This window comes from Protobothrops mucrosquamatus, unplaced genomic scaffold, assembly GCF_001527695.2.
Source record: "Protobothrops mucrosquamatus isolate PMUCROS unplaced genomic scaffold, P.Mucros_1.0 scaffold1141, whole genome shotgun sequence".
Taxonomy (NCBI): domain Eukaryota; kingdom Metazoa; phylum Chordata; class Lepidosauria; order Squamata; family Viperidae; genus Protobothrops; species Protobothrops mucrosquamatus.
In genome coordinates this window covers 254,081-281,155 of record NW_015387358.1, presented here as the reverse complement: position 1 = coordinate 281,155, position 27,075 = coordinate 254,081, and the positions used below count along the sequence as shown (strand labels likewise).

The following is a 27,075-nucleotide window of genomic DNA, read 5'->3' as shown; positions in this document are numbered from 1 at the left end:
GTGTACATTCGACGTGACAATAAAGTTCTATTCTATTCTATTCTATTCATTTTCCCAAAAGAATGGCATACTTGGGGCACAGAGAATCCTTGCTTTAACTAGGACATATGGCTCTCATAATGATTTGGGAGCACACCGTGTCTTTGAAAGGAGCATTGATTATCAGCAGCATAATGCTCACTCATCAGTGTCAGGCTCTCTGACCTGTTGACCTATTGAGTTGCAAAAAAGTTCCTGGGAAAATCAAGCCAAGGGAAGATCAGAAATGACAGATGATCCAGGCTGAGCACAGACAACAAACTTTGCAACACCAGCTTAGCTGATTTGTTATCCTCTTTCACAGGCTGATGAAGATGCAAGAGAGCATGCACCCGGGCACAGCCCTCAAGCTGATAACCTCGTGCCATGTCCGCTGTGCGAACTCAGATTCCCAGCTTCAGAAATTGAGCTACATGCTATGAATTGTAATGGCACTGGAGTGGACGCAGTTGAAGATGGTCCAGGTTTGCTGCTTTCTCTGATTTGCAACTATGCTTCAGTTCTGGCCGACCCCCTGCATCTGTTTGCAATTATGATATTAGTTAGGAAAATCCATTGGGGGACAACTTCCATACACTTCTGTATAGTTTATCCAGTGCTCAGAACTGTATGTAGCTTCTAGACCTAACACCTTAGTCCATAATTTAGTCTCCATTATTTGTTAATGCAACCTCTCATTTTCGTGTTATGAAGTGAGGTCCAAGCTTTTTGATCTTAACTAGCCCCTGTTCTCATCCCTAACGTGCTTCTCTTTCCAGGTCTACTAAGTTATTTACCAGTGAGAAATCCTGTCCTTAGCAGTGGCTAACATTGCTGCATATGCTGCTGGATTAAAAGAGTTAACTTTGCAAACAGCTCTTGCTAGGCATTGATTTTTAGTAAGTGAATGTCGGCCTGATATGACAAATATCCTAAATATTTAACCTGCGCAGTTGTATATGTATGATACGCAGAAAAAAAAATATTCATTGTATTTAGACATCTTATTTAGCAGCAGGAATGGTGCCTTAGGCTCTTTCCACATATAGGGATAGTACCAAGCTTAAATGGATATTGCCTTCCTGTGTCCCAACAATGTTGTAGGGCTTACATGAGATTGAGAAGCTGAGTTGATTAGCAATTAACTAAGCTTAATTCCTATTTCAGAAAAACATTGCAAAGATAGTTTTGTGGTGTTTCCTCTGGAGCTGCAGAACAGGTGACTTCCAATTAGTAGGAATTCTCACATCCCAGAGCCAAAACGCTGTAGATGCTATCCCCTCCCATTATTCTTTAAAAACAACAAGAGAGATCTGTTGCTCTCCTTGCCTCCTATCATTATTGTTTTTCCCATTACTGTATAAGCAACAGGAATGAGAACAAAGAGATAAGTGGCTATAGAAATTGGATGGATGGATGGCAGACATATTGGTTGGAGCATCAGTATTTCTGCCCTCCCATTAGTCAGGTGATTGGTCTGTCATTCCTTCCCCTTCCCCATCTACCTAGTCCCAGGGAACAGCAGTGTTGGACTTGGAATTCAAAGTATAGAATTCCAAATGTTCCCCTGATGTTTTTGTGATCTGATTACTATAGTATCAATTCAGTTTTCTCTACAGATGGATTGATTATAGTTCATAAAGGACACCAAATTAACTAGAATCACTAATGCAGAGTCTGGCCTCCCCTTTAGTAAGGGAGAGATAAGACACCTGATTTCTAGCAAAGACAATACTGTAAATATATCATAAGATAGGAAGAAGGTATCACCAATTTGCATTTTAATGGTATGATTAATATAATGGCATAGTTCTTTTAATTAACCTTGTCATGCCACTAACCATGTCATGTCAAGCTGCAGTACATTATAGGTAGGCATTATTACAGCTCTAAAATTACTACTCTCCTACTCTCAAATATGAACAAGTTGATTTAGCCCTTCAGAAATCTTTCTCTATTGAATTAGAAATTATAAAAATCAAATGTTATGAATTTGAGCAATTAAAAAAAAAATAGTTTCCTTGTCTCTGACTATTTGTTGTCAATAGTTGCCTAAATCTTTTCATGCTGTAGGGAGGACTAATATTTCTATAATGAATGACAATTTTTTTCTAACTTCTAACAAGGACTTGTGTATTTTTAAGAAGTGTTCTTGTGTTATATGTTCCCCAATATGCCCTGTGTTGTCTCCCTGTTTGTACCATAGTGTTGTATACTAAGTATACAATTATTTCAATTATTTTATTTACTTACATGTATATACCTCTGTGTATAATTAGCCGTAACATACACTCACTGCTGTACATGTAGTGGCCTGTGCAGCATATTATTAGGACAGTAGTACAACCTGAATTATGGACAGAGATTCTATTTCCAATATGGAGAAAGTCTTTGCTTTCGCTTTGTTTCCATTGGTTGGTTAGCTATTTGCATTTATAAATATGATAGTTTCTAAAAACAGTTGCTGTGATACTAATGGGAAGAAATATGAAGAAAAGAATGTAATTATCCAGTCATAAGATATTTTTTTGTAGTTTAATGTTTTGGAAATGGTAGAAGTAAGGCAAAATATAATGCCTTATATTTATTATTTGCTTTTTAAATGCATAATATAAAAAAAACAGAATACAATAAAAGCTATCCTTTACTTTGTATATAAACTCACAAACATCTTCCCTCCACTTAATATTTTACCTTGCTTGAATGTATGGCTAAAATGGCTCTCAGATAAAATTTTCTATACCTTCCCTAAAACTAGCTTTTTACTATTTTTTTCCATAGCCCCCTTAACGCCTTCACATGGCGTCTGCAATACTGAAACTGCAGTATGGCAAATCAAAATCATAATCGAATCCTCAGGGATTTAGTGCTTCTCATGATCTCTGGATCAATGATTTGATTTAGATCAGACTTGCATCTGCAAAATTTGTTAAGACCTTTTGATATTTTCCTTTTGAAGCAACCTTCTAAAAGTTGATATAACTATCTGAAGCTAGCGGAGTCAAGTTTGCCGGATGTTATTTTGAAAATTCTCTATTTCACATCCCCCATATTTGACCAGTTGCTTCTGAATAGTCTTTATATTTGGCTGCTCTGCAATCAGGGCAGCAGCACTGTGAAAGAAAATCAAAACTTTGAACCATCCTTCTCCTTAGTCTGTTCCAAGAAGGCTACTGTACTTCCTGAGCGTTGACTTGGGGGGGTCAATGATTCAATTTGGGGAGTTCTTAATTGGTTTTCCTGTGGAGGTCTCTGATACTATAAACTCTACCATCTTTCAGTGTTTTTCATTACAAAATAACCTCTGTGACTTGTCCATCTATTGTTCTGTAACTGCCTCCTGTAAATGCCTTGGCTGTTATTTGAGTTCGTAATTTAAAGAAGCTGCATCAGCTTGGAGGATACAGAAGACAATTTCACCCGAGGTATGGTTACATGGCTTTTTGTGTTCAGGCAATTACTGTGGTTGAAAATACACATACACACACACTTGCAGCTTTTAGCTAAGCTGGTCTTTCACTTTGGCAAACCTGCCTGAAATCTTTTAAGGAAGTGTGCAGAATGCCTTTTACCACTGTTGTAATTGTCAAGACTGGAGGGATGCTGATATGCGAGGATGTGTCATTGGATAACATAACTTATATATGGACAAGCTGTGGCTCAGATGGAGTCGCCTGAACAGAAGTCTCCAGTTGGATCCCTCTCAGCCATTTCTGACACAGACATGCCATGCAGTAGTATCAAGTTTAGCCTTTGGAAGAAAAGTTGTAAGGGGAGATATGATCGCTGTTAACTGCAAGAACTGCATGCAGAAGAAGGGCAAGATCTATTTTCTGTCACTTCACGGAGTGGAACACAGAATAATACACTGAAGTTGCAGGAAGGCAGATTCTGGTTGCAGTTCAGGAAAAAAGATCTTAAGAGTAAGAACAGTTTTGACAGTGAAACCAATTACCTAGAGAGGTAGTGGCTTCAATTCTTTGACTATGTTTAGGTAGAGGATGGGCAACTAGCTATTAGGGATGCTTTAGTTTGGATTCCTGTAGTGAGCAACATATTGGACTAAGTGGTCCTTTTCTTTTTTTTTCTTTTTTCTTTTTTTATAAAAAGTTTTTTATTTATAATACAATTAAAACAAAAATGGACATACGTGGCATTCCAGAGTAAATATTCCTAACAATTTGTTTCTCGTGATACAAAAAACTTAATACATCATCCTTAACCTCTATATAAACCTCATTCTTCTACACAATACAATTATATATACAATTATATGTACAATTATATGTATGTTTCAATCCTATCGTTAGCTTAAGATCCGAGCGGTTCTCCTTGATTCATACCAGCGATAAAATTTGTCCCAGATTTCGAAATATTCCAGTTCTGTCTTATCTTTCNGTTGGAATTCCCTTATTCCTCCAATTTTGAGCATAAACCAATCTGGAAGCCGTTAGAATGTGTAGCATCAAATAGAGTATGCCTTTGTCATACTTCTGCGTTGTTATACCTAATAGGAAAAATTCTGGTTTTAACTCTACCACTCGCTCTAGTATTTCTTCCAACCATTCTTTAACCTTAGTCCAAAAATCACAAGCTCACGGGCACTCCCACCACATATGATAGTATGTTCCAATTGAGTGGTCCTTTTCCATTCCATGATCCTAATAGGAAGAAAGGGGGCTTCGGGCAACAGAAGGCTGTCAGAGCCTCCTGCATACCTGTTTTGGTTGGCACTTCCTTGGTAGGTTACCATTGTAACTCAGATAGGGAGACCCCTGGATTTCTTTGCTAGATACCTGCTAATTACATAATGCAAGTCTCTTTTATGGATCCGTCTTCTGCTTCTCTTTGTTCTGCTCTCTAGGTATTTCCAGGATGTTAATCAAAGATTAACAATGAATTGTCTTCCGCTCCATAAGGAGTCAATTTCCAACTTTGTTGAAGAGAAGTAGTGTCACAGCGTTGCAGAATGCATCTGGGGTTGAGACAGGATGCCATTTTTACCCTCCTTGCAGCCACACCTCAGGTGCAAGGTGTCCGTCTTCCTTTCCCTTAGCTCTCCTCCTGCCGGTGCTGTTTTTAAAAAAGCTTCAACATCAAGAGAAGTGACACTGATGTAGCATTTTAAGGCCAACATAGCAAGAAATAATACCATTGATAGGTATTTTTAAAAATAGCAAGGCTGATTAAAAAATATGTGTGTATTTAATACTGAGGGATGTAATGATTGTGGGATGGGGTCTTGTATCAACACAGTGGGAGGCCTGCTGCAAAGGAAACCAACTTAGAGTCATTTATCTCATTTAGGGATTTTCCCCCACAGTATTTATAAAAAATTTAAATACCTGCTATTTTCTCTTCTGGTAATATATGGAATATGATGCAAAATTGAAAAGATCTACTTTGCAAAAGGATACTAGTACATCGAAAAAATACTCCAAGATTTACAGGCTGAGGAGCTAATATGTCAGTATGAGGGACTTTCAATGGTATTTTATCATAGACATGGGAATCCAAGACGGTATCTATGAAAAAGTTGAAGTGGAGGTTATTTTCTATTTGGGGGCTTGTATATACATTGCTGATGCTGCTCCTTCAACTATATTTCCCTATATTTAACATGCATAGGTTACTAGCATGGTCTGGTAAATATAGCCAAGATATGCAATTATAGAATCATTTGGGTCAGAAGGGATCTTGGAGACCCTCTAGTGCAACCCCTTGCTCGAGCAGTAGACCTTACACCATTCTGGCAAATGAATGTCCAATCTTTTCTTGAAAACCTCCATTGCTGGAACACCCACAACTTCAGGAGGCAAGCCATTCCATTGATTAATTGTACTCACTGTCAGGAAATTTCTCCTGGATGGATCTCTCTTTAATGAGCTTCCACCCATTACTGCCCTCAGCTACTTTGGATTATAAGCCAACTCCCTCCTCTCTGTGATAGCCCCTCAAGTACTGGAAGACAGTTTTCATGTCACCCCCTAGTCCTCTTCATTAGACTAGACATATCTAGTTCCCTAAACTGTTCACCATGTGATTGAGCCTCCAGACCCTCTGTACTATCTCTAGGGTCTCAGCATCTTTCTTGTATTGTGATGACCAGAACTGTTCATGGTATTCTAATGGGGCCTCACTTGGTGTAAATATAAAGTAGTACTATTGCTTCATGTGATTTTGGAAATATCCCTCTGTTGATGCAGCCTAGGACAGTATTGCCTTTTTTGGCAGCTGCAGCACAATATGGTTCATACTTAAGTGGTGGTCCACTAGGAATCTAAATCTCTCTCACAATTGTTACTGTTGGGCTAGGTATCATCTCTTCTATACTGTGCATTTGGTTGTTCTTGCCTAAGTGTAAGACCTTACTTTTCTCACCACTGAATTGCATTTTGTTGGCTAGGGCCCACTGCACAAGTACATCAAGATCTTTCTGAATCTTGAGTCTATCTTCTAAAGTGTTAGCAGTTCTCCCCAGCTTGGTGTTTATCTGCAAATTTGGCGAGTTCCCCTTCTATGCCCTCATCTAGATCATTTGTGATGCTGAAGAGCATTAGACTCAGGACAAGATCTTGAGGTACCTCATTTCATGCTTCCCTCCATGTAGATGGACTTCCATTGAGGGTGACATGCTGAGTTTGGTTGGTCATCCAATTGCAAATCCATCTGGTGGTGGTAATGTTTGTACCACATTGTTCTGTCTTATTAAGGGTAGGCTGTGGTCTACTTTGGCAAATGCCTTATCAGATGCCTAAGTAAACTGTGTCCATAGCATTTCATTTATCAACTAATTTAGTCACTTTGTCAAAGAAGGCAATAAGGCTTGTCTGGCATGATCTGTTTTAACGAAGCCACGCTGGCTTCTAGTAATTGCCTTGCTCATTTCTAGATGCTCACAAATCCACTGCTTGATTATCTTTTCCAAGATTTTCCCAGGTATTGATGTCAAGCTGATTGGTCTGTAGTTTCCCAGATCCACTCCCCCCCCCTTTTTTTTTTTTTTTTTGACGATTGGAACCACATCAGCTCTTTTCCTCTGGCAATGCCCCCATGTTCGAGGAGCCCTGAAAGATTTTGTTCAGTGGTCCCAAGAGTAAACTGAAACTGAGTCCTTTGTTTATTGGATGTTCTTCCTATTTCCCCTCAAAATAAAGTATATTAGATACATTTTGAGATGATTTTTGCTTTGAACGTGTAAATTTATGTTTCTTGAAATAGTAAGGTGATTTCAAGACACTATCTACAGCAGGGGTGTCAAACTCAATTTCATTGAGGGCCGCATCAGCATTGCGGTTGCCCTCGGGGGGGGCGAGTGGGTGTGGCCGTGGTGGGTGCGGCCTACTGGATGGGTGTGGATGGAGTGGGTGTGACCTACTGGGAGGGCATGGCCAGTTCTACATCGTTCACGTCAAGGGTGCCTGTGGGGGCCTGGGCAGGAGTGGGACAGATCTGAGGGTCTCTGGCAGAAGGGGGTGGGACCGGGGCAAGCACCAAGGCATGGTCCATTTCTTCATTCCTCACAAAGGGTGACACCTCCCCAGCATGCAGGGGCTGGTTCCTCGCTGTTTCTAGACGGCCTTGTGAAGCTGAGACTGAATGCGTTTCAGTATAGATGGCCACCACAAAATTGTACATTGGCTCCCGGCCGGCCTGGGCCAGGGCCAAGGCAGCAGGGGCCGTTCCCTCGCTGTTTCCAGGATGGTTTCGCGGGCCACATGAAACCACTTCGCGGGCCGCATCTGGCCCCCGGGCCTTGTGTTTTGACATGTCTGATCTACACAGTATCTTTAAATAGTAAGGAAGTCATTAAGATTATGTCGGAAGTCACATTAGAAAAATAATCCGTCTCATAGGCTAGGAAATAGTTTGGAAAAGTTTGTTCTAAAATTTTGGAGAATCAGAAGAACTCAAAATGTACCGTATTTTCTGGTGTATAAAACGACTTTCTAAACCCTGAAAATCTTCTCAAAAGTCGGGGGTTGTCTTATACGCCCAGTCGTCTTATACGCCGGAAAATACGGGTATTCTATTTTATTCCTTTACACATGTGGTTTGGCATATTACTCATCAAGTTTTCTCTCCCCCCTCTCTCTCACTCAAACTCTATATTTTAACTGGAAAAGTTGGGGGTCATCTTATACGCCCAGTCGTCTTATGCGCCGGAAAATACGGTACTCATAAAAAAAATTAAAGGAGAAATTGCCAGGAATGTACCAAATTATTCAAAATAATTGCAGGGGCCCATTATGGGTCCTCCAGGAGTATTTTAATTATGAAGGGCTGCCATTAGCTACCAGACCCTCTCAGCATGGATGGAAAGGGTTAGTCAAAGTTGAATGCACCGAAGGGAGATTATTTTATATTCAGAGGAATCGAGAGAGCTTTGGCACTGGCGAGAAGAAAACCGAAACTGATCAACTTTTAATGTGACTACAGTGAACATTGCAAACATGTTTGAGTTAGCCCAGCATGTTGAGAGAGAAGATGCTGTGCTCATTCTGTATCGAGGGTTGAGAAGCACATTTTTCTCTTTTGCTGTAAGTGGAGAGTTATCTCGGAGCTGTTTTTCCCTTTTGGTTTTTTCCTTGGGAATCTTGCTCTGAGTTGAGCTCGCTGGCGTAATCTTACCATGGCCTTGTTGACTTTGGTGTTTGGAATGGAGCAGGTCAACTCAACTATGAAAGGCTAATGCTGCCGGTGATGCCGTCTCCTGCTGCTGCTTCCGTTGGCAGTAGAAACACCGGTCTTTCCTGGCATTTCTGATGTTCTGGTCCCAGAGGTTTCTAGCAGCCTTATTGTGTCAGATGTGTTCTATTCTGCTGGAAAAAAATAGCACTGATTAACACCTGAGCTGTGCACAAGAGACTGTTATAGGAATATTAACAACTATGCACCGGCTCAGAGAACTGCTTTGCTTTTGCTGCAGACTAGCTTGTTAAAAAGCCTTTGGGAGTGTCAAGTAACTTGGGGATTAACAGTCAAGTATAGAAACTACTTGTACCCAGATCCAGGCCAGGTTTGCAGAAATGAGTCGTTGTCCCCTCTTAAGGAGTCCGCCTTTTCTGAATTTGTGAATGTTCATCACCAACTTTTTCCTTGCAAGTAAGCAGCCCGGAAGTGTCTGCAAGTATAAACTTTAACCCAGAGAATACATAGTCCTCACACTGGTCATTGCATCATGTAAGGAGGGGATATGCACCCATTAAAATTGGTCTGTTATATAATAATAATAATAATAATAATAATAATAATAATAATAATAATAATAATAATAATAATAAGTTGGAAGGGACCTTGGAGATCATCTAGTCCAACCCCCTGCTCAGGCAGGAAATCCTATACCATTTCAGACAAATGGCTGTCCAGTCTCTTCTTAAAAACTTTCAGTGTTGGAGCATTCACCGCTTCTGGAGGCAGGTTGTTCCATTGGTTAATTGTTCTAACTGTCAGGAAGTTTGTCCTTAGTTCTAGGTTGCTTCTCTCTTTGGTTAGTGTCAGAAGTAAGTCTTCATCCTGGTTCATCCAAGCCGGGGATAAATAAGCAACATGGCGACTGCTTTGGGAAGAAGGTTACAGTTTATTGAAGAAGCAGAAAGATGGTTCTTCAGGAAAGAGCAGAGGAGAGAAAGGGCTGAGCACATGGGCAGTAGGTTTTTATACCCTCTCTAGCCCTGTTTGGAATAGTTTCCTGTTCCTGTGGCATGAACCTTGAGGATATCTCTGAGTGTTTTTCTAGGCCTTGATATCTGTGGTTTAATCCTATTATCATATCCTGCTTCCCTGGTGATGGGGCTAATGACTCCTAGAGCTTGGGTGGGGTATGCAGATTTTAAGTCTCTTTGTCTTGACAAACTTTCTGATGGTTTTACATCTGCATTTGTATAGGGCTGGCTCCTGCTTGGGACAGAGACATGGGGGCAAAGTTGGTTTCTGCTTTTTAAAATACTTTTGAGGAAATATATTTTTCTGCCTCTTTTAATATTTCCTTCTCTGGGGGGGGGAGGCTCTGACTTCCCACATTAGTTTCCATCCGTTGCTTCTTGTCCAAGAGCAAATACAGAGGGGCCAAGGAGCCAAAATGAATGCTTCAAAGCCCAGACGTTGCTGGCACTGATCAGACATCTTTCCATTCTGAACTCCGTAGGTGCACCTACTTTAGAACAGATGTTGAGCAAACAGTAACAGTTTTATAGTGCCTATAACACAAATTCAAACCTTTCTCCTAATGAGAGCATTGAGCACAGGAAGATCTGATACGAAGCTGTAAAAATGTTCTGATACGCTGCCCCCTCCACTGGATTGCCCAACAGTGCTTAAAGCAGCATCTGTTCTACATTAGCAACTCTAGCCCCCTGGTGGAAATGGCTTAGGATATCTGATATGTTCCCCGAGTAGCATAGCTGGTGGTTTGTCAACAGAAAGAAATGGAAAGGAATTCAATTGTATGAAACGAACATTTTAAAATCAGGTTTATAAATGGCTGACAAGAAAAGCGGTGGCCTCTGATTGGGTTTGCCCTGATTTCATTATTATAGTGATTAAATCTAACCAGTATAAAGAAGTATTGCTGCGTATATGATTATTCTGATATATGGAGAAATTTGGCTGTTAGCCTTTCTTACCCTTTTTTCCCTGTTTAAAATGTATTTCTGGTCTTCTTGGTTATGTGATTTTAACCAATCAGATAGGTTTCTCTTCTCTTTTGCCCCTACGTCTCTATTCAGACCTATCCCTCACTTCTCAGGCTCTTGTCAAAACCCCTTTTCATAATCTACCCAAATCCAGGACTTCTTAAAAACAAATGTTGTACCTTATGCAAATATGCAGACATGCATTCCACAATGGAAATGCAGGCTACCACTTGTTCTGGGTTTTACCCTTTTTTTCATTCCCCAGTAAACACATAAGTGTACCCTATGATCCAAGCCACTGGAATACTTCTCACCTTGATTCATTGAGATCATTCATTTGAAACACTACTAGAAAGAGCAGATCTTTTGAATGCAGCATTGTCAGAGTTGGTTTCCAGGTTTCCCATATTTGTCCAACATTTCTACTAGGTATCAAAGCAATAGATAGGTGACTTAAATTGTTTGGTTGTTTAGAGTTCCCATGTGAATGTAGAAATGAAATAATTTAGATTATTGGTGCAAAATCCTTCATACACAGTTTAAGTCAACGCTTCTGTTTTCGTGCACTGGGTGAATGCTTTAAAACAGGGGTGTCAAACTCAATTTCATTGAGGGCTGCATCAGCATTGCGGTTGCCCTCGGGGGGCCGGCTGGGTGTGGCCAGGGTGGGTGCGGCCTACTGGGTGGGCGTGGATGGAGTGGGTGTGGCCTACTGGGTGGGCATGGCCAGCTCTACATAGTTCACGCCAAGGGTGCCTGTGGGGGCCTGGGCAGGAGTGGGACAGATCTGAGGGTCTCTGGCACAAGGGGGTGGGACCGGGGCAAGTGCCAAGGCATGGTCTATTTCTTCATTCCTCACAAAAGGTGACACCTCCCCAGCATGCACCCAGGGGGCGGGGCTGACGCAGTAGGGGCTGGTTCCTCGCTGTTTCTAGATGGCCTTATGGAGCTAAGACTGAATGCGTTTCAGAATAGATGGTCACCACAAAATTGTACATTGGCTCTCAGCCGGCCTGGGCCAGGGCCAAGGCAGCGGGGGCCGTTCCCTCACTGTTTCCAGGATGGCTTCACGGGCCACATGAAACCACTTCGTGGGCCGCATCCGGCGCCCGGGCCTTGTGTTTGACATGTCTGCTTTAAAACTTCACCTTACATAATGAGAAATATCACATCATTAGAAATTAGACCTCACAATTCTCATGGTGATGCCCCAAGCAAACTGGTCCTACTTGGCAAGAAGCTTTGACAGTTCTTTTCTAAAACATATATTGTGTGTTTTGTTGTGATACTTGACACTTCGTGAGATCTCCAAGAAGAGAGATAGAACAACTGTTTTATTTTTGTTTTCAAGTAATGACCCGGCGACAGAGGGAAGCCAAGAGTAAGCTTGCCAGCTGCAAAAAAACCTCACAATCTGTAGACATTGACAAGTAAGTAGGTATGCTCTATATAGTCCATTTTGACGATTTTCAATTGGAGCCCTGGTAGATATTTCTGTTACATAAAACTCTGAAGCTTTGATAGATTCACTCATCATTCTGTGTCCAAGAAGCATCTTGTAATAGGAAAGACCACCTCAGTCTTACCTATTTTTTTACCTTTCCTTCTAGTTGGGCTTGCCTAGGTTTTACATTCTTTTTAGAACGCCTAATTCAGCATTGTCTACCCACAGCAGTGCTTCTCAATCTCATCCACTTTAAAATGTACAGACCAATCCATGCTGGCTGGGGAATTCTGGGAATTAAAATCCACACATCTGAAAGTGGATGAGATTGAGAAACACTCGCCTAGGGAATGTTGATGTGCTGCTAGTTAAACACATTCATTGCCGTCTCCCCTTTTAATTGCATTATTAAACCCATAATGTGATTGAAACAATACTTATAAAACTCTATTCACAATGGCAAAGGTGGATTCCCAGCTTTAATAATCTAGCTCTGGAATCTGCCAGGACTGTCATGTAAATGTAGCAATATTCCTTGTACTGATTGTGTCTGCATAATTCAGACTGTAGAAATGTAATAATATAAAGATAAAGGTAAGAAATAGAACTAGTATTCAAGCACAAATGCCAGTTTGGCCATTACGATACCATATTTCATGTGAGTTTGAGTGTCTTTAAATCTCTGCTTGCCATTCCACATTGTAACAAATGTACCCGTTGTCGTCTCACAGCTGTTTTCAGTGTTGGAGGAAATTATATATTCCTGCAGTGAGGGTGTTTCAGCATGGTGGAAACATGCAAGTCCCCTGAGCATTAAAAATAATAATAAAGGGAGATCTTAAAACTGTGGATAGCAAGCCAAACAGAGACCACAAGCAAATTCCTGTAGCACTACTGTTCTTAAAGGTATTTTTGGTCCTGGGACAAAATCACACAATTTGTTTTGGTCTTGCACAGGCTGACAAAGGCAATAAATATCAAGGCAATTTGCAAAGTTCTGCAAAGCAGCCAAACCGTCAGCCATAGGAAGTTACCTTAAACCGTGCTCTAAGAGCAGCGTAGGTTGGAAAAGTAGATTAATTGGTGTGCATATCTACATGTTTCTATCAGAACAAAGCTATGATAGAGAAGATTAGCAGGTCTGGTGCCTTACCTGTGGTTACACTGTTAATGAAATTAAGGAATTCAAATGAAACCGGTTTTGTTTAATCTTTCTTATTGCTGTCCTCCCCCCACCTGTTCACCCAGAAAGAGTTTGTCAGTAAAAATCCTGCCTGAAAATAATGTTGCTGCTACAAACACTGGATGGCAACATAACTAATAGAATTAGGCTAATTATAGAGAGGACAGCTTCTGTTTAGTCACATTATCTTGGTAATCAGCAGGGACTGGAAAGAAAATATGGAAAAGTACTGCGGGATTTAGCATCAAGGGGGCTCCTCAGACACATTCCAGATATCATTGTGCAGCAAATTTCACTGGATTTTTCTAGTTCCAGATCATCAATTAAGCAGCCACCTCCAGTTCCATTTCTGCCCTCCTGTGCCAAGGGGGCGGGGGGGGGGGCAGATTGGCTGCTTGGATATGGTTAGATTGTTTAGCAGGGGAATTATGGGACACAGTTGAGTTAGTTGGAGTGATCTGAGAGTTGGTAGAGGCTGGTGTTTTACCATATTCTTGAGCTCCAAATGTTCAATGCTTCTTTGTCAGTACCGCACGCTTTAAAAAGGAAATTGTGCCCTGGCAGATTTATTAGTTAGATGACTTCATTTAGACTGAGAAAAACATGTCTCTGACTTAATACACTTGATTTGCTTTTTGGGGCACAGAATAACTCCAATTTTGCAAAAGCAGATACTTCATTCAACTGAGTTGACAGGTTCTGAAAGGAAATCAGTATTGTTTGAGATAGCTAGAGGAGCTGATTTCATTACATCCCATTGCTGCAGTAGCAGCACCCAGGAAAGCAGTTGGAAGAAAACTGCTAATCATTCTATCCTTTTTGACTAGGCAACAGGCCAGTTTTACAGTACAGTATCGGTCACATCACTGTGCAGATCCTGTTCCATTGACAAGTCTTACCTACAGAACAGCTAGAAGCAGCAAAAATGAAAAAGAATGAATTCTAATGCAATTCTTTCCTTCCTTATTTGGCAGGCATGAGAAGTGTTATCTTTGTAAATCTCTAGTGCTAAGGAAAGAGTATCAGAGCCATGTTGATGGTTGTCTTTGTAGCCGGAAGGTTGATGGAACCCAGAGTCATAAGAGGCTGCGGCATGCAAAAGTAAGGATCTGTATTCTTGGTTCACACTTACAGGGATAGACCAGCAGATCTACTCTTGTCTTTGTTTATATCCTTTTCTGAAGAGAGATTGCGTCTTCCTGATTCTCCAACCTCATAAATAAGCTTGGCTGCATTGAAAAAAAAATACACTCTGGCTGTTTGACTTGATTTTAAATGATGAGATTACATCTCAACTAGAATATCAGTCCACAGCCCTATGGATGTTGGTTGATTTCAAATCCCATCAGTTCCATTCACCATGATCAATGTTCAGCAGGAAGGCAAGGATAGGGGGAAAAACCAACCAACAGACTGAATGAGGAAGGAAATCCTCCCAGAATTGTAACCTTTGCCATCTCAAGGAATGGCCTTTGATTCACAAACAGTATGTCTTCAGAAACTGCAACATTCACAAGAATACTGATAATGAGCATGTTTACAATGCTTCCCATTCAATGTCGGATGCAGTGTCAAACTCTTAGAATAACAGTCAACTTGTTGGGAATTTACACTTTTCAAAGCTAAATGTTCTGCATTACGAAGTATTCTCTTTCTGGATACAGGGACTCCTAGATTCCTGAATACTCCTTATAGGTTGTAAAAAAAATTTGTCAGTCAAAAGTATATCTACACTTATCTTGAAACTCAGTAAACCTATATAAGAACCTGGTTTACCAGTCAGTGGTAGTCTCTTAACTGCAAGAGACCAGTGGCTCACTGTAACTTGCTAGCTTTAATAAAATATTTGCTGAATCCTCTCCAGTTGTGACTGGAGTTGTGCTCTTAGATGAAGTCTGCATCCACTGTATTGTATTTATGGATTATTATTTTTTTGTACTGGGCTATAGAGTGGATCTTTTCCCATTTGAATCCTGCCTTTTTTTCCCATGAAAGGAAAAACGAAATAGTTGTGTGGTTCCTTTTCTTTAACATCATTCGGTATTCTTGAACTAGAAGAACCCTGAACCACTGTTGGCATCAATAACTTAGCCTTTGTTGCTTGCATAGAATATACATGTATTTATTTATAAATACTTTTTAATGTGGTGTTTTAATCAAAGTCATTTTGAAATGTTTGTGAAATTAAAGCGTGTAGCTTTTGCTGTTCTTCCCATCTTTGTAGCTATGTTTAATTTCACAATCTGTGCAAAACATGTACCTGCTTCCCCTTCAATTTTCCATGCTCCTCTATCTAAAATGCTGCAGCACAGTATTCTCTCCACCTCTGAGAGATGCATTGCAGCCATGGTGGGGTGTTTTGAGTGAGATGAATAATGAGAAATGTCTGTTTTATTTTAATTATTCCAGCTTCATTCCCCAGGTAGGTCGTTCTTTCTTTTGAGAAACATTTTTGTGGAATACTTGGCTATTCACATGGCCATCCATTGTTTATATGTTCACCCATATTGATCCGTACCTTACAAATCCCGCATTATGAATGTGCTTTCTATTCTACTTGTACAATGATTCGCTTACTATCTCACAATATTATTTTTCTGTTTGTGATCCTTTATGTCCAACTTCTTGGCAGAGAGAAAAGGACATAATTGGTAAATGCAAATGTTTTTGTAAAGTCTAACAGTATTTCCCTGCTCAGAATTGCTATCTTGAACAAAAATGACCTCTGCCTACAATATTACTGTCACACCAGAGTGCAGAATTGAGCCTTACTGGTGGACAACAGGTAGTAAGACAAAGTCTGTGCTAATTCTTTTCCTTCGGTATACTTGGAACTCTTTCCAAACACTATAGTAACTCTTTGTATTTCATCCTATGTCAGGCATACCAGTGCAGTTGATAAGGAAGCAGTAGCAGAGATAATGAATTTGTAGGGAGCCTAATGCATGTACTCTGAGTGAGCCACTAGATCAGTGATGGCAAACCTTTTAGAGACTGAGTGCCCAAACTGCAACCCAAACCCCACTTATTTATCACAAAGTGCCAGGGCTGCATCAGCATTGTGGTGCCCTCAGGGATGGCGGGTGTGTGTGGCCCACTGGGTCATTGTGGTCACGGCAGACTAGGTGAGCGTGGTTGGGGCCAGTCCCTCGCCATCTCCGGGGCATCCCCGGGGGGCCAACGCCGCTTGCTCGCTCACTTCCTGCCCTGTCGCTTCCAAATGCCACGTGCTAACTACTCTGGTGAACTCTGCTGGGGCAACGGCGTGCGTGCCCACAGAGAGGGCTCTGAGTGCCGCCTCTGGCATGCGTGCCATAGGTTTGCCACCACTGCACTAGATGCTACAGAAATAAATGTAAAATAAAAGGCATAAAGGAAGGGGAGGCAAACATATATATTTTTAAAAAGATAGTATAAAAAGAAGGAAGGGAATAGGACTCACTCATGGGAGTGATTGAAGACAGCTGGATTTGGAGACACTGAAAGTCTTAGTGGGTAGGTCAGAGCTGGAAATTACTGCAGAGGAAGGAAAAAAACACTACAGTCAATAAAACTACAGTCAGCTAACTTGAAAATAAATTATTTGCAAAAAAAACACCACCCCATATTCATGGAAAGATGAACCATAGCCGAGAAAGACATATTGTAGTTCAAAAAGTAAGTGTACATTTGCCCTATATCAGTGATGGCAAACCTTTTAGAGACCGAGTGCCCAAAGTGCAACCCAAAACCCACTTATGCATCATCAGGTGCCAGGTGGGCGTGGCCCATTGGGTGGGTGTGGCCTATTGGGGGCATGGCTGCGGTGGTAACGGCAGACTGGGTGGGATTAAAAAGTTCAATCAATCAATTCCAACTTTGCAAGATCTTTTTTTTCCCCCGCGAGAAGTTGAAATTGACTGATTGATTGAACCTTTTTTTTTTTCACATGGCGGCGGAGGCCTAAAGCTAAAAGGTTTTATAAAACCCAGCTGAAGGCCTAGGACTGGGGAGACGGTGTGTGTGCCCACAGAGAGGGCTCTGAGTGCCGCCTCTGGCACCCGTGCCATAGGTTCGCCACCACTGCCCTATATCTACTACTTAAAATATGGTGTGTCTGGAGACCTGTTCATATATCGCAGAAGGAGGAATGAAAGAGCATACAGTTGATCACCATTAGGGGGAAAAATGCAAATAGTTATTTGTGAAACATAGACATCACTGTGTACAGCCGCTGATTCTGAATCATTTGCTAAGCCCTTGCTGGCTATAGCCCTTAGGTTTCAGCTATGTTTCCTTCCGTCAGCTATTGCCAACCTTAATCTACGATCAAGGTGTCAAATTTGTCTAGCCGATTAATTCACGCAATTCATCCATTCAATTCCCACATGGTTTAACTCCGGGCATGACAGGAGTGCATCAAGTCCTGGTCCTCGTCCCCTCTCTAAGTTGTGCATGGTTGCTGCCTTACATGCATTACCCATCTTGTGCAGCAAAGGCCTACATGTAGCCTTTGTGCTGATTTATTTCAGATGGTAAGATTTTAATCCATAGAGCAGTGTGAATGCTAAGGCAATGTGATTTCTCAGCAGGAAGATGCAACATGATGTCTCTGTTTTATGTAATCCCTTAAATCCATCACAGGCCCTGGCCCCTCAGGAATTTATATGCAAATGGCAAGACTGCCTGTTGATGAGTTTAGCTGGGACACAGCCAAACATTCTGCATTTTCTTGCGCAATGGGAAGCTTCTGTTCATGTCACTAGCTTTGGTTCAGAATTCTTTTTCGTTTTTTTCTCCACGGAAGAACTTGGCTGATGTTTAAAACAATCGCCAGAAATGTTAACGTGACTTTTTGGCACCTAAGGCCCAGGTCCTCCCTGTGCTTTTCAAAATCAACACAAATGATTTCTGCTGCTTCNCCCTGAGATACTGGAACACTGCTATCATGTCCCCCCTCGTCCTTCTCTTCATTAAACTAGACATACCCAATTCCAGCAGCCGTTCCTTATATGTTTTAGCCTCCAGTCCCCTAATCATCTTTGTTGCTCTTCTCTGTACTCTTTCCAGAGTCTCAACATCGTTTTTACATCGTGGTGACCAAAACTGGATGCAGTATTCTAAGTGTGGCCTTACCAAGGCATTGTAAAGTGGTATTAACAGTTCACGTGATCTTGATTCTATCCCTCTGTTAATGCAGCCCAGCACTGTGTTGACCTTTTTGGCAGCTGCAGCACACTGCTGGCTCATATTTAGGTGATTGTCCACTAGGACTCCGAGGTCCCTCTCACCATGTTTAACAATTCTTCCCTCATGATTACTGTGTGTGGCTAGGGAGGACAGAAGAAAGGAAGATTGCCTTTTTGTGACAGGGAACTTTTACCATCTAGTGCCAGCTCTAACAAAAATGTGGCTGTTGGTTTGTTGTTGCTCATTTACATAAATATATGTAAGCTTGAGAGTATAGTGGTGAAACATAGGTGGCTTTGTATTTTGGGGGCCCGAAGCCAGCTCACTAGGTCAACATTACTAAAGTGCAGATATGATAAAATGAAAAAAAAACTTGGGGTAGTGACGAGAAAGCTGGTCTTTGTTCTGGGCAGCCACAAGATGTCCAGAGTTCTGCTTCTGTCTCTGGGTGGTTCTTATAAGATGCTTTGTCAAAAGCCTTCTTGTGCAAAACCTAATGGGGACATTCTCTTACTTTGTTCTAGGAGAAAGGAAGGTGTGAAGGCCGGTTACTGAGTATGCTAGAACAATCTGAAAACAAGGCTGCAGGTAGGAAAGTTAGCACCCAGCCAGCATTCCTGTATTGACGCAATCTAGGTTGAGTCACAGGAACAGGCTTGTCCTTAAGCGATACAGTATAGCTCCTGGGCCACTACAAATGGATAGTCTTTGTGTTTCTTCCCATTGCATGTATATCAGTTCCAAGTTAAACATTTGTATAACAGGATTTCTCTTGACTTTAATGAAGACGAGAATCACTCCTGGGAGTCTCCGTGAGATAATATTAGGTGATTGTGTGTATTTTACAATACGACAAGAGAAGCCCATTGTGCTCCTTTTCCTTGTATCATATAAAGGTTTGTATTAGAGAAAACTGCAAGTCCAAATAACGCATAAATTGCCCCATATCGCCCACCAAGCTGGAAAGGAGGGTATTGTGTAGAACAGTGGTTCTCAACCTTTTTAATGCCGCGACCCCCAACCGGTCGTAAGTTGAGGACTAAACCGGTCGTACGTCGAGGACTAAACCGGTCGTAAGTCAAGGACTACCCAACCGGTCATAAGTCGAGGACTTTCCCTGCCCGGGAGCGCTGTGCATGCGTGGTTCCGCCCCCTGCGCCGGCCGAGGCGTAGCTGGCAAGCGGCAGAGACAGAGCAGGCCGACCACCAGCTGGCCCAGCTCAAGGGAGGTAAGGCACCCGCCGGAAAAGGAGGAAAAAAATGGAGGACAGCCTTGCTTGGCGACCCCCGTGAAATGGTCAATCGACCCCAAATGGGGTCGCGACCCATAGGTTGAGAACCACTGGTGTAGAATGTGTTTACTACCAGATGGCTGCAGTTTCTCTGCTTGCCCACTAGAATGAGTCTTGCTGATCTCGAAACAGAAGCCATCATCAACCTTGCTTGAAGTAATTAAGATTCTGTGGTGTATTATATTCCAGATGCAGAGATGGCTGCTCCACCATCCAGAAGAGAAGACTCAAGGTTAGTTAGTGCTCTTTCTGTATTATAGGCTTTTTCGGTGGTTAAATGGGCTGCAGCAACACTCCTTGTCACTTATTTCCAGTGCTGTTTTTTTTCAACGAAGTGGAAAAGCTAAACGAAATTAAGAAATCCTGTAGGAAGCTAGTTTTTAGCATTGAAGGCAAAGTCTACTCCTTCTGTTGTAATGCAGTTAAACAATGTTTTTTTTTTTTCCTTAGAACCAAAACCTGAGTTACATTAGACAGGAGATTTCTTTTCTTAAACTTATGGAGGGCATATGGTGAGTGGAAAAATATGTTAATTTGCTGTAAGTTTATTACTCATAAACAAATTGACAACTCCTTATCTCGGTCTTTTGCAGTCTGTATTCAGGCCTCATTTGGAGGCTGAAACTGCTTTGACCGTCAAGATGGGTGGCCTATATTAGGAAGGGTTTCCTTATTAATTCTTCTGAATCTCTCTGCAGTTTTTTTTAATACCATCCATTTGACTGGAGCAGCGCTTTGTAATGGTGTTTTTCTTTCTCTGGTATAATTCCAGAAACCAATACTTCTCCTTAACTGCTTGACTTTTAATCTGTGGATCTGCTCTCTGCTTTAAATACTCCTAAGCTACAGTGGCACATTAGTTTGCATATTATCAATATACCGATAAAGTACAACTTAGTCCAGAAACCTGCTAGATAACTACAAAGTGTTATATGAAACACCTTTCTTTGCTGCCATTTAATAACAATAATTTTTGTGTCTTTTTTACTGTCATATAATGGTTGTCAGGATTTTTGCAGCCTGGATATGGAATGCTTAGCAACATGTACTATGTGAATTGCTTAGACCATTCAGAAACTATAGTTGGTACAGACTGCATTAATCAGATTTGTATATTTGGTATGCTGAAAACTGCATATTATTGTTGGTTCGCATNGGCCATTGTAGGGGTCTGAGAGCCAACACCTCGTCCATCTTCAGTCACTTCGCCCTCGTTAAAGACTGGCCAGCAAGAGGGGGCGTGTCAAGTTTGACTACTTGGTCTCAAGAGCAGGCATCCAATGAAAACCCATATGTGTGAATTCTCCATCTCCGTACTGAGAAAAGGCGTTCAGGTAAGACAACGCCCCTTTTGTTCTGGGCAGCCACAAGATGTCCAGAGTTCTACTTCTGTCTCTGGGTGGTTCTTATGAGATGCTTTGTCAAAAGCCTTCTTGTGCAAGACCTAATGGGGACATTCTCTTACTTTGTTCTAGGAGAAGGGAAGGTGTGAAGGCCGGTTACTGAGTATGCTAGAACAATCTGAAAACAAGGCTGCAGGTAAGAAAGTGAGCACCCAGCCAGCATTCCTGTATTGACGCAATCTAGGTTGAGTCACAGGAACAGGCTTGTCCTTAAGCGATACAGTATAGCTCCTGGGCCACTACAAATGGATAGTCTTTGTGTTTCTTCCCATTGCATGTATATCAGTTCCAAGTTAAACATTTGTATAACAGGATTTCTCTTGACTTTAATGAAGACGAGAATCACTCCTGGGAGTCTCCGTGAGATAATATTAGGTGATTGTATGTATTTTACAATAAGACAAGAGAAGCCCTTTGTGCTCCTTTTCCTTGTATCATATAAAGGTTTGTATTAGAGAAAACTGCAAGTCCAAATAATGCATAAATTGCCCCATATCGCCCACCAAGCTGGAAAGGAGGGTATTGTGTAGAACAGTGGTTCTCAACCTTTTTAATGCCGCGACCCCCAACCGGTCGCAAGTTGACTAAACCGGTCGTAAGTCGAGGACTAAACCGGTCGTAAGTCGAGGACTACCCAACCGGTTGTAAGTCGAGGACTTTCCCTGCCCGGGAGCGCCGCGCATGCGTGGTTCCGCCCCCTGCGCTGGCCGAGGCGTAGCTGGCAAGCGGCAGAGACGGAGCAGGCCGACCACCAGCTGGCCCAGCTCAAGGGAGGTAAGGCACCCACCGGAAAAGGAGGAAAAAAATGGAGGACAGCCTTGCTTGGCGACCCCCGTGAAATGGTCAATCGACCCCAAATGGGGTCGCGACCCATAGGTTGAGAACCGCTGGTGTAGAATGTGTTTACTACCAGATGGCTGCAGTTTCTCTGCTTGCCCACTAGAATGAGTCTTGCTGATCTCGAAACAGAAGCCATCATCAACCTTGCTTGAAGTAATTAAGATTCTGTGGTGTATTATATTCCAGATGCAGAGATGGCTGCTCCACCATCCAGAAGAGAAGACTCAAGGTTAGTTGGTGCTCTTTCTGTACTATAAGCTTTTTCGGTGGTTAAATGGGCTGCAGCAACACTCCTTGTCACTTATTTCCAGTGCTGTTTTTTTCAACGAAGTGGAAAAGCTAAACGAAATTAAGAAATCCTGTAGGAAGCTAGTTTTTAGCATTGAAGGCAAAGTCTACTCCTTCTGTTGTAATGCAGTTAAACAATGTTTTTTTTTTTTTCTTAGAACCAAAACCTGAGTTACATTAGACAAGAGATTTCTTTTCTTAAACTTATGGAGGGCATATGGTGAGTGGAAAAATATGTTAATTTGCTGTAAGTTTATTACTCATAAACAAATTAACAACTCCTTATCTCGGTCTTTTGCAATCTGTATTCAGGCCTCATTTGGGGGCTGAAACTGCTTTGACCGTCAAGATGGGTGGCCTATATTAGGAAGGGTTTCCTTATTAATTCTTCTGAATCTCTCTGCAGTTTTTTTTAATACCATCCATTTGACTGGAGCAGCGCTTTGTAATGGTGTTTTTCTTTCTCTGGTATAATTCCAGAAACCAATACTTCTCCTTAACTGCTTGACTTTTAATCTGTGGATCTGCTCTCTGCTTTAAATACTCCTAAACTACAGTGGCACATTAGTTTGCATATTATCAATATACCGATAAAGTACAACTTAGTCCAGAAACCTGCTAGATAACTACAAAGTGTTATATGAAACACCTTTCTTTGCTGCCGTTTAATAACAATAATTTTTGTGTCTTTTTTACTGTCATATAATGGTTGTCAGGATTTTTGCAGCCTGGATATGGAATGCTTAGCAACATGTACTATGTGAATTGCTTAGACCATTCAGAAACTATAGTTGGTACAGACTGCATTAATCAGATTTGTATATTTGGTATGCTGAAAACTGCATATTATTGTTGGTTCGCATTAGTAACTAGTAGAATATTTCCCCCCATACAAATTGGCATGCTCCTGCATTTACATTGGTAGCCTTCATCTCAATTAGGTCAGTGGAAGTCAGTGGATTGATTAAAGCACAAAACAAGGCATTCTCTGCCATGCTACTGGGATTATGTAAATCTCCCCTGGCAAACCCCATTGACTTTTTATTTATTGGAAGTCAGATAGGCTGTTTCAATTTTTTTGTTTGTTTGTTTTATTGTGCTTTTGTATCTTTGCTCAGTTTTTGAAGTCAGGTTTCTCTTATTTTGATGTTATTAAATATGTGATTTAGATAGTTTCAGTTATAAATTCCTTTGTGTACTTGTATATTTTTTAAAATTACAATATTGAAAGTGAGAAAGCTATGAAAGAGTTCACTGTGCAGCTGGGAAGCCCAGTTCATTTTTTAAAAATATCCTCTCTGTTAGGCCCAGCTCAACAGAAATGGACAAGGAAACAGAGGGCAACCAGAATTCAGAAAGATTCTTCCCTCAAGGACCCTGCAGTGACTCTCCTATTAGATCATTCACTTCCATTTCTGAAGCCAAAGACTGCCTAGTGGACTTTAAAAAACAGATGGTGATTAAGCCACGCACTTGGAAACAGACCAAAGCCAGCCATCGGAAGCAAAAGAAGTGCTGAGGGTGGCATCATGGAGAAGACACCAAAATATGGACTCTACTGAGCCTACTTGGCAGAGACCTCTCAGCTCCCTAATCAGCTCTGCTCCCTACTCATTCTTCTGTTAATTTTTGTATGAATTCTCCTAGAATTTGTCATGTATCGACTAAGCGTGTACTCTATAGGTGCCTATTCAACCTTCCTTTGCAGTTAGACAATAAAATGAAATATATTTATTATGTTTTTATAAACTTCAATTTCTGCTCTTTATGATTTTTTTTTAATACACGTATTTTTAGCCGAAAGACTGCATTGCAACTTAAGTAAACCGTTAAATGCTGGTCACCAATCTGGGACCCATCTCCCAGAATACTGCAAAAAGACCAAAATTGTGCGCTTTCATGTTCTATTACTGGGAAGATTTCATTCTCCTATTTAAAAATGTATTTAACTTTGACTAGAGAGCCTGCACTAATTCCCACAGAACTGAAGGAGTCTGCAGAGTGATGAATAAAAAAAAAGCCCGGCTTGCGTGGCCTTCTGTCCTATGGGAGCAGGGATGACATCTTTTAAACCGAAACTGGTAAACATGGAAGACAGGTGTCGGAGGAGAAAGGGCATTAGGTTTTTCTGTTTGATCAGGATAACCCATTTCTGGATTATTTCCTGGTCCAAGCTGCTTAAGGACATTAATATATATATATATATGTGTCCTACTCATCCAGCCATGAGGTTATGCTGTGATGTGGTGCATGAAGATGGAGAGAAATGGCACGGTGCATGAAAAATCAGACCAGGGATCAGATAGGGTCCTAAAGCAGCCTGTGGTAAGCTCTGAGTTATATAACACCCAACATCTACATGAGACTGTGGTATTAATACTGCAGTGATCCTCAATCTCTTACCCTCGCTCCCTGATCTGCTACGGTTTTAATATTAATTGAAGGCCATATTTGCTGGATGCAACACAGAATGTAATTTATTCAGTCCTTGTCCGAAAGTGCTTTGAATTGAAAAATTGGGCCCAAGGGTGCTTAACACAGCTGAAGCTTGCCCCTGGGTGTTCTGTTGCTACCTAATGGTTTCATATTCCTACCAAGTACAGTGCATTCTTAAGACTATTCTGTTTTGATGTGGAGGTTATGCTATTGCGAGAGCTCAAGGGCAGGCCACAGGTAACAGTAATTACACATAAAGCAGAGATCTCTGTCTCTAAATCAGGTTAGAGGCCAGAGAGAACAAAAGGCTGGATGTCATGTTCTCTTAATGCAATTTCATTTTATCTACTATGAAAATGCTGGCACTGACACCGACTGCAGAAGAAAGGGTTTTTGCTGGCCTAGAGGTGTGCAGAAAAAGGCATCTGTGTCATAACAACACCTTGGAAATGCAGAAGAGAAAGGAAGGGTCAGAAGAGCTTCCTTATCAGCACGCCACACAAACAGAAACAATATACAAGTTAGGTTGGTTTTATCTTCGCCTGTTTTATTTTCTCAGTATTTCTAGCGCTAAAGCTACTAAACTAGGAAAGTAAGGTTTCATTTGGAAATATGCATCTCCAGTTATTATTTGTCCTGGGTACTTACTAGCATTCAGGATCACAATTCGTACGCCTTTAAAACAAATTGAATTAAATGAAAAATGTTGCTTGGCTGCACCATTTCAGGTTGTAGATGGGGAGTAGGTTGCACATTAAAATGATGGTATGTTCAAATACAAAAACCTCTCATAATGTAGATGGAGGATGGAGGTTTAACCAAATCTTAACATAGTTAAGATATGAATTGAGCAAATAATGCAAAATTCATGCAGGAACCTTTTCCCCATAGTCCATGGCAAAGTTTTTCAAACATTTTCAGGCTGCAGAACTTGTAAAAAAAATTGCTGAACCCCAATCAATAGGAGACCTCTAGTGACAGAAAATAGCTGTGTTTAAAGGAACTTTCTTTCTTGCCTTTAGTCTCTCACAGGACTTCAGTCAAATTCTTCTGGCACCTGGAACATTTTTAAAAATTCTGATCTAAGATAGTGATGGACAACACTGTAATGCCGGGGGGGGGGGCTGTTCGGTTTAAGAAGAACTGAAGATCATGTGTGGGGACAGTGGTGGGGGCATAGGAAAGATAGGAGCTTTGAAATGCTTTTTCCCCTTTTGGCAAGATCAAGGCTTTCCTGTCCTTTTGTGAGTTTGTTTTAGGACAGCGGTTCTCAACCTTTTTAATGCCGCGACCCCCAACCGGTTGTAAGTCGAGGACTAAACCGGTCGTAAGTCGAGGACTAAACCGGTCGTACGTTGAGGACTACCCAACCGGTCGTAAGTCGAGGACTTTCCCTGCTTGGGAGGGCCGCACATGCGTGGTTCCGCCCCCTGCGCCAGCCGAGGCATAGCTGGCAAGCGGCAGAGGCGGAGCAGGCCGACCACCAGCTGGCCCAGCTCAAGGGAGGTAAGGCACCCGCCGGAAAGGGGAAAAAAATGGCCGACAGCCTTGCTTGGCGACCCTCGTGAAATGGTCGATCGACCCCAAATGGGGTCGCGACCCATAGGTTGAGAACCGCTGTTTTAGGACTTAGTCCTACGTTTATTTGCTCAGAGTGGCAAGAAACCATAGTACTGACCCTCCCTGCTTTCAGGGCTGCGGGCAAGGAAAAACGTCACCTCTTCAATCTGGAGAACGCATTAACAGCTAGTCCTGAGACGGCAATTCCTTTTACAAGGAACGTCATCTAGTGAGCTCCCTGGAACCTCACTGGTTTGAACTGTGGAGCTTGCTACTTTAAGCTGACAAACCTTGGCAACGAAATGAAACGCAACTTTAAAAAGAGACTGGATTCTGATACAGGGCACTTAAATTCCAAAGCACTTCTTTCCCAGTTAACACGCCAAGTTGAAATGTTGCCAAGATCTTTCCCTGATTTCATCAAAGAAACCATGTGTTCTCGGTGCAACAGCATCTACCCACCCTCCTGGTTTCTTCCTTGTTAACTGTCAGTCTGTTGCTGGCATGTCCCTGGAAACAAAGGCTCTTGTTTATCTTTTCAACGGGTGACAAGGCAAGCAAAGAACAAAATAACTTTCTCACAAGCTTGGCCGTCACCAGAGTCTAGGATGAGTTCAAGGAAATGCCACAGGAATATGCATGGCAGACTTGCGAGTCTATCAGCAGCCATTCTCTTTATGCAAGACCAACAGAGTCCCAGGGTCACCTTGGGACAGAGCAGCCTGTCTTTTTCTCAGAGAATCTATTACCATTCTGCACTGTGGCTTGACTGGAGTATTTTATTAAGGGTACTTGAGAGCAGTGAGCA

At 41.6% G+C, this 27,075-nt stretch overlaps 1 protein-coding gene across 4 annotated transcripts; it reads left to right on the top strand.

The window, feature by feature from the left end:
* Positions 1 to 348: 348 nt before the first annotated feature.
* On the top strand, positions 349 to 23,999 carry LOC107291530 (BRCA1-A complex subunit RAP80). Of its 4 annotated transcripts, XM_015820538.1 has the most exons (7): positions 349 to 503; positions 12,004 to 12,082; positions 14,254 to 14,380; positions 21,216 to 21,279; positions 22,170 to 22,212; positions 22,430 to 22,491; positions 23,577 to 23,623. In XM_015820538.1, exons 1-6 carry the CDS (start codon positions 458 to 460, stop codon positions 22,440 to 22,442), a joined length of 372 nt encoding a protein of 123 aa, XP_015676024.1. In that variant the 5' UTR covers positions 349 to 457; the 3' UTR covers positions 22,443 to 22,491; positions 23,577 to 23,623. The 4 variants fall into 4 exon arrangements, with proteins under 4 accessions (XP_015676024.1, XP_015676022.1, XP_015676023.1 ...); XM_015820536.1 differs by lacking the exon at positions 22,430 to 22,491 and having other exon boundaries at positions 23,577 to 23,999; XM_015820537.1 differs by lacking the exons at positions 21,216 to 21,279; positions 22,430 to 22,491 and adding an exon at positions 18,973 to 19,036 and having other exon boundaries at positions 23,577 to 23,999.
* Positions 24,000 to 27,075: the final 3,076 nt, after the last annotated feature.

Coding starts and splice junctions, on each gene's coding strand:
- LOC107291530 (XM_015820536.1), top strand. CDS start 458: ATGAATTGTAATGGCACTGGAGTGGACGCAGTTGAAGATGGTCCAG. Junction 504..12,003: donor CGCAGTTGAAGATGGTCCAG/GTTTGCTGCTTT, acceptor TTTGTTTTCAAG/TAATGACCCGGCGACAGAGG. Junction 22,213..23,576: donor TCCAGAAGAGAAGACTCAAG/GTTAGTTGGTGC, acceptor CCTCTCTGTTAG/GCCCAGCTCAACAGAAATGG.